At 38.0% G+C, this 13,143-nt stretch overlaps 1 protein-coding gene across 1 annotated transcript; it reads right to left on the bottom strand.

The window, feature by feature from the left end:
* Nucleotides 1-11,511: 11,511 nt before the first annotated feature.
* LOC122293745 lies at nt 11,512-12,231 on the bottom strand. Its single transcript, XM_043102232.1, has one exon. The coding sequence runs from the start codon at nt 12,229-12,231 to the stop codon at nt 11,512-11,514; it is 720 nt and encodes a 239-aa protein (XP_042958166.1).
* Between the last annotated feature and the right edge of the window lie 912 nt (nt 12,232-13,143).

Below are 13,143 nucleotides of genomic sequence, written 5' to 3'. Positions count from 1 at the left end.
ACCTTGTTGTTATCAAATGTCTTCTAAATTATCCACATCAATTAGTGCAATTTTTTTTTTTCTAGACAACTGAGAAATATATTTTTCATATATAATATCTTATTAGTTTTATAAATTAAGAATTATAACAACAATTTCAGGGCATATTTTCTTTTCTTGTACATGCAAAAATGTTTAATTAAATTAAAATTCATTTTAATAATTATCCCCTATTATTATTACTTTTAAATGAAGCAATGGTAAAGAGTAAAGAAAAATAGTAAGAATCTCTTGATCTTTTATTCTAAACTCACCAATGACTTTAATCATAATTGATGAGAATCTAAAATTACATGGCCATATTTATTTGAATTCTACTATATGTAGTCATTTTTGTGTATTCTGATTATATGATTGGCAAATATGACTATATATATATATATAATAATACAGCCAATCATATCATCAGAATACATAAAGAGTACGCAAATATGACTACACATAAAAACGGCAGTTAGATATAATATCATCAAACTGCGACAATCACATCACAACCTAAATCCATTAAAGCCTGAGATATAATTAATGTTGACAAAAGGATTGTATTCTATTCATCTAGTTTACAAGTCTTTTCCTTTTCCCCCAAAAATATCTCTATATCTCTCTATCTAATTTCCATGGTTGGTTGGCTTTCACAACAAAAGATCGTGAATGCGGTATATCATTATATGTAACATGCGTTTTCATCTTGATTTTGACATTCTAATCATAAAGACACAAATAGCTGAACTTATTTTGATCTTGCAAAGATGATTTTTTTTTTTTTTTTCTAAGTTGCAATCTATATTAGTTGTGCACAAGAAATACCAAACTTCTCATTTAGATAATGAAAGTATCTCATCTCATAATTATATATTTTTTTTAATTTCTACACAAAATATAATAAACAATTCAATTTTTTCAAATTTCAAAACAATAATAGTATCAAAAATTAACATTCTAATAATTTTTTATTTAATTTTCAATTTTCATCTAAAATCATTTCATCTCATTATCCAAACTGCACCTTAATCAAATATATCTCAAGTTGTTCCTTTTCCTATAAATAAGTTGAATTCGAGTTTTTCATCGAGTTGCATTTTGATTTACGAGGTTGTTTACGATATGCTTTATTTAAATAAAATAGATTATTTATCTAATATTTTATAACTTTATTTACAAATCTTGACAAACAAACATTGACTTTTTGCTAACATGAGTGCTATTAGTAACATGATTTTCTATATTTTCATTATAAATATAGAGATAATATTATAAAAAATACAAAGATATTTGAACTTATACGAACTTATATGAGTTGAGACTACATAAGCTTTTTGTACAACAATTTCATAGTAATGTTTTAAATGAAGCTCATTTTTATAGAAAAGAGTTATAAAAGAAATGTCAATCATTTAAAATGTGAGTTGCAAATAACTATAAAAGAGTTGTATCTCTATCGTTACTCGAAAGGGCAATATCAAGATCGATCTATATTGTACAAGCTCATCGTTAACCGAGTGAGATCTTTCTTCCCTCCAAGATGTCTGTCTCTTAGTTTCCATGTTTGGTTGCCTTTCACAACAAAAAATGTATGATTGCAACATATTATATGTCACACGCGTTTTGATCTAATTAAGATTGCACCTTACATTTATAGATCATGAGATCCAAATGGTTGAGCTTATTTTCTTATCTTGAGTATACTATAATAATATTGTATTTTCAATCGTAATTAGTCTTGATTTTTATGCACAACTAAAGTCGCGTACTAATCTGCGTATCAATACAAATTAATTCATATTCAAAATTTAAATTAGTATTATTTTCAATAAAATTTACTTTTTGACCAATCATATTAGATTGGTACACATATTAGTGCGCAATTATGATTGCAATTAGGTTTTTCCATATATATAGTTGTACATGATAAAGTTTCTTTAAGTAATTACTTAATTACCCCACGAGAGAGATGTGGGCTCCAGATAATTTTCAACAGCATCACAAAATAAGTTTTTATTAAGCATGTAATAAGCACATGTCTTTTTAAAAGTATAATTTAAAAATTGTTATATGTTCTTATATATATATATATAGAAAAACTTCATTAAAAACTGAGGATTATGTCAAGTTCTTATCCACCCAAACAGCTGGGAAAATAGGCATAGAAATAACTGCCCCCGCATAGCAACATCAACCACATGCCAAGCATAACGAGCCAAGCAATGAGGAGCCTCATTACCTAGTTTATGAACATGTTGAGTATTACAAACATCAAACATCTTCATTAAGCTCTGTTTTTCCTTCACCAGATGATGTAAGATTGAGCACGTGCGAATCATGTGTTTTTTTAACGAGTCACGTGCTAAGGGACATGTAGCAAATTTATTGGTCTCCAAACTAGATTGGAGGAAAACTTTATGCATTAATTTTGACCACTTTACCTGTGGCAAACTATGAGCATAAGGCTGGTATTAAATAGTAGAATATATATATATATCTCTCTAACTCTAAGGAGATATTCATGGTAGCAATGTTTTAATTGGCTTAAATTAAGCAAAATGATTTTCTACTAGATAAATTAATTAATTTCCTTCTTGAATAGAAGTGTGGCTATATATCAAGGCAACTGTTACCTTATACGGTAATTTTTCTTCTAGGATTTCCCTTCTCTATATAGGAGCTCAATGTGTGATGAATAAAACAGTTAAAAAAAATATTATTTTCCCGAAATTTTTACATCTTGCATGAAAATTTGTATGTTCGGCTCTCTAGACATTTTCTTACTCCTCTGTCAATTTGTATGTTTATTTTTGTGATATTTCTTTGTGTCTAATGCATTTCTCATTTAAAATTGGGTTTCAACTTTCAAAATCTCTAATATTCGGTGAATGGGTAAAAATAATAAGCGCAAATATACTAAATCCAGCCCATTAAAGGGCCACCATTAAGAGACAAGTGGGAAGAGACAAAAAATGGATAAGGAAAAACAAATATCATATGGAAAGAGGAAAAAGAAACAAAAATGAGAAATTGGGAAAAACAAGTTAGATACGCAAATAAGGAGTGGCATAAAGCTGACTTTCTCACCTAGCACTAATAGGGCCACAATAAAAGAAAATTTAAGATATGAGGAAATGAGACTTCCAGACTTGGGAGGAACGAGGGCAAGAAGACAGAGTATCATCTTTGATCTCACGAAGAGAGCTCTAGAGATATCATTTTCTCCAGTAAAAAGATCTCTAACCTCCATTGTATAGAGAAATAAGAGATCATGAGTGATTATAAAACACTAATTTTATAGTAAATTTGCCATCTAAACGACCGGTAGATGTAGACCCTGTGTCGAACCACGTACATCCGTATATCTCAATTTCTATTTATATTTATTGTATTTATTTCTTATTCACTATTATGAACATTTGTAAGGGCACAGTATTACTGTTCTAGAAGACGCTAATTGAGGCCTGGGTAACCACAATGAGCAAGAATTGACTCTTTCTTTAATTTCAACCTGTTATGTGATTTTTGGCATTAACACTTGTCTATACTATTTAGCACATGTGACACAATTCAATGTTAGAAAGCAAATTGTTACGGCCAGCTCTTGTTCCATTAACTCAAAAAACAAATGCATGCATGCATGCCTTCGAGGAAACTTCCACGTTCTTGCTTTTCAGAGTGCTCCTTTTTGTGATTGCATCTTTCCCTTTTCTTTCGACAGATATTTGTTGGTTTTTGTGCTCATTTTTCCATTTTGATCGAAAATGATTTCTAAGAATTTCATTTTTGAGAAGACAGATTTTCATTATCTGTTTTCTTTTTGGCTAATAAGATAAAGACAGTTACTGTACATAAAACCAATTTTGCATTGAAACAAATATAGATACAGAATACATTTTGATGGCATTATCAGCTTGTTTGGCTCGTTTCCAGCTATATATATATATATATATATATATATATATATATATATTTTCTTTAACATTGTGGAAACTTGTTTGGAAAAATGTTGGGATTCATACCTAAGGATCTGGTTATGAGCCTGTAGTATGGTTGAGCCCAATAAGACAACCCCAATACCTTCTTCATGGGCTTTGTTTCATATCACCCCCACCCAGTTTATTTATTTATTTATTTTTGAGTTTTAATATTTTTTAATAATTTTAAAATTTTAAAATATGATTCTATATTTTATCTTGAACTTTTCATATAATTTTTTTTAATATTATAATAAATTATTTTATTGTGTAAGATGACGTGTTAGTTCTTTATTGACCGGCATGTATCATATTTGTCATTTTTTTTTTTGAAATAAGAAACTGATTTCATTAATATAACTTAAACCAGTTCAGAGGTTACAACATATCGAATGCACGAAGGGCAATCTTCAATTTCATACAAATCCTCATCAATTAATAACGCAGACTTAGCAAGTATGTGGGCTGCTTGGTTTGCCTCGCGAAAGACATGTGAAGCTGCCCAAATGCATTGACTTGCAAGACAATATTTAACATCCTCAATAATAAGACCCCCTGTACTCCAGTCAGCAGTGTTCTGGAGAAGCTGAGCGACAACCTTCTGGGAATCTCCCTCGAACACGACGTTGGTAATGCCCATCTCCTTGCAAAACAATACCGTTAAAAGCAAGCCCAAGGCTTCAGCATCAAAAACACTACCTGGAGATGGCCTACTAGCACGTAGGGTACCCATAACACATCATCTATGATCACGCACAATAGCTCCCACCCCCATCTTTCTCCCCTCTAAGCTAACAGCAATATCCCAATTAGCCTTGTAGGTGTCTACAGCTTGTTTCCTCCAAGGTTGACTCTGTGGTGAGATCTGCTTCGAAACTAGAGGAGCTCTGTTCGCTTCTTGGTAAGAAGACAATGCATTCTTTGCTTTACGTATCACCATGTTGTGGGAAACAAAATCCTGTCCGTGAGTATAGGCATTCCTCCGATCCCAGATTTTGCGCAAGGTGTTGGCCACCACTTCTAGATCAGACATGATCAGCTTCTTGGTGAGGTCTGCCCAGATATTGAGAAACAGGTCTGAACTTGTGGACATCTTCTACACTTTGATGACACTCGCAGCCCAAACATCTTTTGCTGCTCCACACGACCACAATGCATGTCCAGAAGTCTCCGGTTCTAACTGGCAGATAGGACAGAGGTTGTCCGACACCACTTTTCTTCTCTTAAGGTTGGCTAGTGTGGGAAGAGCTTCATTATATGCTCTCCAGATGAAAGATTTCACAGAAGGAGCAGTTTTCATTTTCCACATCGACTTCCACACCTGGGTTTCTTCTCTTTTGCTTGATGATTCCCCTTCCGAGTCATCCACCTGCTGCCTATGAAAATGATACCCACTTCTAACTGTATACTGGCCATTAGGTGTGAATAACCACACCCTCTTATCGTCCCTTCCCCCTAGACTGATAGGGAGTCTCCTAATAGCTTGGCATTCTATATCTGAGAACATCTCTACTAATAGACTATCAATCCATGTGTGCCTGACAGAGTCGATGATATCACTAACCTTGGTACACCAATAATTCGATGGCTTGGCAGATGCAATGCTGGAATGAGGCATACCTGGCAACCACTTATCATTCCATATGTCAATACTGCTCCTGTTCCCCACCCTCCATGCCAGACCTGATCGTAGAAGTGACACCCCCGAAAAGACACTTCTCCATGCATAGGATGGGTTACTGCCTAGTTTTGCATCAAATATATCAGAGTTATGGAAATATTTCTGTCTTAAAACTCGAGAGACCAAGGCTGAAGGGTTTTGGATCATCTTCCAGCATTGCTTTGCTAGTATAGCTAAATTAAAGCTTCTAAAATCCCTGAATCCCAGCCCTCCCAAGTCTTTTCTGGAGCTGAGTTGGTCCCAAGGCACCCATTGGATTTTCGAATGGTCTTCATTGTAACCCCACCAAAATTTTCAGATAAGGTGGTTGAGTTTTTGTGATACCGAAAGAGGTAAGAGGAATATACTCATAGAATATGTAGGTATTTCCTGGAGGATAACTTTGAGGAGAATTTCCTTTCCTGCAGTTGATAGTTGTTTTGTGTTCCAGTTTACAACTCTTGCCCAAGTTCTGTCGATTAGAGCATGGAATGCGGCTACTTTACCTCTTCCTATCATGGCAGGCAGTCTAAGATATTTTTCTATTGTGCTAATAGCCTTTATATTCGCAAGTTGGAGGAGGTGTGATTGTGTCTCTCGGCTTGTGTTCTTACTGAAAAATAGGGAGGATTTTTCCTTGTTAATGACCTGACCCGATGCATTTTCATAGTATTTTAGGATGGTCAGTACTTTTGAGAGTTCATTTGGAGACGCTTGGCAAAAGAGAAGACTATCGTCAGCAAAAAATAAGTGACTGACTTTGGTAGGGCCCCTACCGATTGGTACACTTGTAAGGACTCCACTTGCCTCTGCTTTATTCAACAAAGCAGTCAAGGCCTCTGCACACATTATAAAGATGTAGGGAGACAACGGGTCTCCTTGTCTAATGCCCCTGGTTGGCTTAAAACGTTGTTGTGGCTCCCCATTAACAATGATGGAGTAAGTAACTGAAGTGATGCATTTTTATACTAACGAAACCCACTGATGAGGAAAGCCCAGCTTGGTCATTACAGCTTCCACAAACCTCCACTCTATTCTATCGTACGCTTTGCTCATGTCTATTTTTAGGGCCATGAAACCTCTTTTTCCTTTCATGCATGCCGACATGGAGTGTAGCACCTCATACGCTACCAACGTGTTATCCGAAATAAGACGGCCAGGTACGAAAGCATTTTGGTTGTCAGAGATGATACACGACAGTATACTCTTCATTCTGTTTGCTAGAGTTTTGGTCACCAACTTATAACAAACGTTGCACAAACTTATGGGCCGAAAATCTGTAACTCTCTTGGGATTCTGCACTTTCGGTATAAGAGAGATATATGTGCCATTTACAGCACTGATCGAACCACCTCTGTTCAAAACATTTAGTACAAATGAAGTGACTTCAGCCCCCACAATCTCCCAGTTTCTCTGATAAAATTGCGCTGAAAAGCCATCGGGTCCAGGGGAGCCCAACGATTTCATCTGAAAAATAGCACTCTTCACTTCTTCAGCCGTGAAAGGTCTGGACAGATTCTCTTTCATGGATTGGGATATCTTTTGATTCAGGGGTCTCAAACAATCATTTATACTAAAAGGGACAGAAGTAGTAAACAACGAGGAGAAGAAACCTGTAAAAGTTTCACCAATCTGGGCTTGGGATGAAACTGTTTGGCCTTCGGGATTAGTGATTACTTTGATGGTATTGGTCCTCCTCCTATGCGATGCTTGATTATGGAAATACTGGGTGTTCTTGTCTCCCCTTTGTAGCCAGTGTTGCTTTGCCCTTTGTTTCCACTTGAGGTCTTGTTCTGCTAGTTTTGATTCGACCTTCCTCTGTAGGTGTGACAGTCGAGTGATGTGTCTTCCCTCGCCGCTGTTTTGGAGAGTCTCAATTTCTTTTAAATCTTGTTCAACCCCCTCCTTCTCTTGAGTTTTTATCTGTTTGTCCATGCTATATATCCTGTTTGGCATACCTCTAGTTTAGCTCTTATGGTACTGTCTTGGGAGTCCCTTAATATTCCCATGCTCCACGATTGCTTAAGGATGTTTTCACTATACTCTCTTAGTTCCCACAAAGCTTCATACCTGAATTGCTGTGGTCTCCTGTGCCTGCCGTGGTGGGTGCCAAGGGTGGAAACAAGTAAAGGGGAATGATCCGATTGTACCATGGCGAGTACCTTACATGAACCTGCTTGAAACCTATCGACCCATTCTCGGTTGGCCATTGCTCGATCAAGCCTCTCCTTGGTGAAGTCTTTTACACGTCTGTTGTTTGCCCAAGTAAATCTTGGCCCATGATAGTTTAAGTCCCGTAGACCACATTCTTCAAGTACCAGCCGAAACTGTTCTATTTGTCTATAGGGTCTCCTTCCACCCCCCCACTTCTCTCTTTGGTTAAGGATCTCATTATAATCCCCCACACTAAGCCACAGTGTAGGTGCTTAAGGTTTCAGGAGTTTCAGCAATTCCCAACTATCCTTCCTTTTTGACTGTTCTGGGTGGCCATAGAAACCGGTGAACTGCCATGGTTGCTTATTCTCCTCTTTTATCATCACACTAATATGCCACCTGGAAAAGTTGACTACGGTTACCTCCCATTCCCCTTTCCAAAGGATGGCTAGACCTCCACTTGCTCCCAGGTTGTCCACGGCAAAACAAGAATCGAATTTTAAGCTCCTTTTCACTTTGTCTATCTTACTCCTATTACACTTAGTCTCAATAAGGAAGACTAAATGGGGCTGCTTATCCTTAGTTATTTTACTAAGGAATCGAATTGCACAAGGGTTCCCAAGCCCTCGGCAATTCCAGGAAAGAATATTCATTTGTCGTGGCAGGGCTGAAATTCAGCCCCTGCCACTTTGATTTCTTCATCATTCTCTCCCTCTTCTGACTTCCCTTTCTTTCTTGGAGGGCTCTTGTCCTGTCTTTGAATTGTATTTCTTTGTTTTGCACTAACCACTAAAGGGCTATTGGTTATGTCAGTAAAGACAAGTTTGAGATGGCCACTACCACGAGCTTTCCTTTTCCACCTACCGGTGTTATTTCCAGCTACCTTGTTAGTTGCTACACCACATTCCTCTGTTGCTTTTAGGTGAGCTTTTCTAAAGGTAGATTCCTCCCCCTGTAGTACTACCTCGGTCACTGGTTCTGATTCCTTCTGTTGTTGAGCTTGATTTTCCAAATAACCCCCACTGTCCACTTCCATCAAACACCCGGTGTTCATGTGATGACCCGTTTTTACATGTATTTTCACTAAAGACAGTTTTTAATTTATTTAATATATTAGTTCTTTTATTTTAAATTATTATATTTTAAATTAGTTTTAATTTATTTGATGTTGTGTTTAATTTATTTTAGTTATTTTACGGTTTTTAAAATCGTTTTCGACGGATCAGTTTTTGGTTTCCAGAGTGAGAATTGGACCTCATTTCTTTTCTTTTCTCTTTTTCTTTTTTCCCTTTTCCTTTTTCCTTTTCCCTTTTCTTTCCTTCTTCTTTCTTTCTTTTTTTCTTCTTCTTTTTCTCTTCTCTTCTTGCGTGCCCGAGCCTCCATTTCTCCTTCCCATTGCTGCTTGTTGATCGGCCCAGACCGCCGCCGTCCGACAGCCGTGTAGTACACCACCCCCACCATTCTCTTTCCCTCCCACCAGAGATCATCCCCACCAAGTTTTAGAGCCATCGGACCAGCCGTTAGCCGCCACGCACGGTTGGAAGTCACGGCACCTGCCCTATTTTTCTCCCCTGTCGCCGGTTGTTTTCGTAGCCTAGAACCACCGCTCACCGGCGGCGTGGCCTACACCACCCATCCAGTTTTCTTCCCCTCTCACCGGTGAACATCCCCACCAAGTTTCACCTCCATCCGAATCACCGTTAGCCACCACGAGCTCCTCCAAGCCACACGATTTTTCACCGATTCCGGCGCCGTCGCACCACATCCGGCTACCATCTCTTCACAGCTTCTTCCCCTACCTCTTGCCGACCTAAACCACTCATTTCCGGCCTCGATCCATTGCCGGAGTAGCTCCCACTAGCTCAACTCCGATTTGAGCTTTTTCCGCTTCCTCCACTATTTCCACCGCCACTCACGGCCAAAACTCGTTTCCCTTAACTTTATAAATATCTCAAGACCTTTCCCTATCAATTTCGTGCCTTAGTTTGTTCCCGTTCGAAAGTGGGTAGTTTATTACCCACGGTAACAGTGTAAATTACACTGTTACGTTACTTTTCTTCAGCCGTTTGCAACGCCGCACGAGCTTTTGAAAAATATCATATAGCACTGTAAGTATTTTTCAAACTCTACTTTTAGATTTAAATATATTTTACTCTTACAATAATTATTGGATTGGTTGATTGATTCCGGATTGAGTCCGAGGAGTTCGGAGGTCGGATGGATTGAGGAAGGAGTTGTTGGGTTAATGTTGATGTTCGTTTGAGATATTTGTGCCTTGATATTTGTTTTGTATAGTGCACACATGTTCATGTCTAAAAAGGGAAAACCGGATTTTTCGTATAGTTGCATGCATGTACATGTGTTTGAAAAATGAAAGCTATGCTGGTAAGCGAAAAATGATTTATGGTATATGTGAACGGTTGGACTGACAGGTTTGAGTCAGAGGCACGTGTAGGGATGGTGGTAAGCAGCGACGGTGATAGAATCCAGCCTGTGATTCCCGCCTATGATGCTCGCGTAGGGACGGTGGTGAGCATGGATGGTGGTAGAGTCCCGCCTATGATTCCTGCCTACGGTACTCGCGTAGGGACGGTGGTGAGCAAGGATGATGGTAGAGTCCCGCCTGTGATTCCCGCCTACGGTGCTCGCGTAGGGACGGTGGTGAGCAGGGATGGTGGTAGAGTCCCGTCTGTGATTCCCACCTACGGTGCTCGCGTAGGGACGGTGGTGAGCAGGGATGGTGGTAGAGTCCCGCCTATGATTCCCGCCTACAGTGCTCTGACGGTCTAGTTTTTGGGCCATTATAGGGAATAATGGCGAGATTATGTTTAAAAGATATGTTTTGGGGCCAAATGAGATTTTGGCGTGCGTAGAAAAAATGTGATTTTATGGGATGTGAGCATTTGCATTCTTTCATGCATATTGTTTGAGTTTTATATATTTTTTATCTAGTGGTGTTTGGATTTTACTTACCTGGGATACCATTTTTGGTACCGTAGATTTTGGTGCAGAGTTCGAGGAAGAGGATGAGGCTGAGCCCGAGGATGCGGCTCTGCCGGAGTGCTGAGTTAAAGTCTATGCTTTGTAGTTGGTTTTTAAAATAATATTTTTATTATGTAATATTTTATTATGTATGTTTTGAACAGCTTTATATTAAACAAGAAAAATTCTGGTACTTAGTTTATGACTTTGCTATCTGCTGCGTGTTGCTTCGTGCACATTTGTTGCGTATACACACACTTGGCACACGTTGTTAGGGTGGTGACCCGTGATGTCACCATCCGGACGTCTCGACTTCCCCGTGTCTATGTGTGGGGATTTGGGGGCGTCACAGTTCAGGAAATCAATGGTGTTTTGGGCAAAGTCTTGGGCCTCAGTTTGTCTAGCTAGAGCTGAGTTTCTGCCAATATCAGTTGGGTGTAGTACTCCTCTGTCCACTATCCCCTCTTCAGTACTCTGGTTCTGGTATTTTGGATTGGGGGAATCGGATTGCGATAAAACTGAGATCTGGGCATTTTTGAGCCCCTCTTGTGTTTCTCCCTGCACCCCATCATAAGTCCCTATCTTTTCCTTCCTCTCTGACCTTCCCGTCTCCTCGTCTGATTGCTTTTGGTTGAAAGGATTTTGTTTTTGAGTTTCTGCTTTGCCCCCATATTTCTGTAGATCAAAGATAAAGGAGTTTGATGGTTGTGCCCTCAGTCAAGGCCCGAAAGGTAGATCCTGTTTATCTACTGAGTTTTGTTCATAACGCTGTCGGGAACATCTGTTATTTTTATGGAATAGAACACCGCAATGGAAACAAAAACTTTGTAGGCGTTCGTATTTCAGGGAAATCCAGTGCTTCTTCTGATCTATCTCTAGCCATTTTCCTCTTAGCAATGCCTTATGAATGTCTAACGCCATTCTGATTCGCAAGCATTGGCCCAAAGCAAGGCCGTCAGAGTCGGATTCTACCTGAACAACATGGCCAAACGATGATCCAAACTTCTCTCCTATGGTCTCATTCATTGCAGCTAGAGGAAAATTATGGCATTGTACCCAGAAGGGTTCATACCGAAACTGTAAAGCATTTACCGATTCATTTTCATTAACCTCCTGCAGTGTGAGCAGATTCCTATCAAAAAACCATGTTCTTCCTCCCAAGACCTTTCTCAGGTCCTGTTCTGACTGGAATTCAATGAGGAAGACTTGCTCGTTTGGATCTTTGAATCTGACCCAACCATTTAGCCTCCAGATTTGGGACATAGTGATTCTGAATGCTTCGTTGTTGACTCCCTTTTCCGACAGAACCTTACCCACAAGGCACCACTTACCTCTCAGCTTGGTGTCTTTTGATTCTTCTGCTGTGATTTTGACCGTGCTGGTTTCCTCTGTTGACAGTCTGAGTCTCTCCCACCTCTTGGTGAGATCTTCTTCCATAGCACTTAGAATCAGTGAAACCTCACCACCTGTGAGACCAAACCGCTCGTCGAACAACAAACGATACTAGACACCCTACTCTTCTCACTCGCGAAGATGAGAGGGACTCAATTAAAGATTAAAATCTATCATATTTGCCATTTAAACTTTATGAGAGAAATAAAATGTAACGTCGTGATGAGTTCAAACTCATTTCCAAACCAACAAATGGTTCAATACGCGAATGACTAAATGATATAATAAAAAAGTTTTGCTATACATATAATACATCCTCTTTCATTATTTATTACGCTAGATCGACTCTAAGTCTAAGGCAATAAATGTAAAAACTGATGAATAATGCTATATATAAAAAATAATATATGAGTAAAGTTAGAGCGTATTATGTAGTATTTGAGTAGAATATGAGTGTTTTACTATTATGCAGTTACATATTAACAATGTCACTGTTAATTTTAAGATTTTATTAAAAAAAAATCTTTAATAATAAGAACAAAGTTAATTTTAAGAGTAATATTATATACAGTCATAAAGTGTACAAGCACGGTTCAGTTACTTTAAATGAGAGTGTGGTCTATTATTAAAAAAATAATTTTATTTTCGTGTGGATCTCGTATTTATTCACTTTTTTCAAAGTTGTAAATTCACGATTGCAAATATTATTTCTTTACTTTTAATAATAATATACTTTTTATCTATAATTAAAAAAAAAACCCCCCGAAAGGCTAGAGGGAGGAGAGGTCGGCAACACCATCTAGTCCGACAGAGGATGTGCTCGTCGAGTGTGGTAGTTCTTGTTTTTCAATCATTATTCAGGATGGTGAGATTATTCTTAGATTGAACAAATTATCTATCGAATAACTTCCACATATTTATCCCGTGATTTGTCATTTTTTTACTACTATTTAAACA

This window comes from Carya illinoinensis, chromosome 14 (genome assembly GCF_018687715.1).
Source record: "Carya illinoinensis cultivar Pawnee chromosome 14, C.illinoinensisPawnee_v1, whole genome shotgun sequence".
Lineage (NCBI taxonomy): Eukaryota > Viridiplantae > Streptophyta > Magnoliopsida > Fagales > Juglandaceae > Carya > Carya illinoinensis.
The sequence above is the reverse complement of the archived record's forward strand: the minus strand, read 5'-3'. Positions and strand labels throughout refer to the sequence as shown.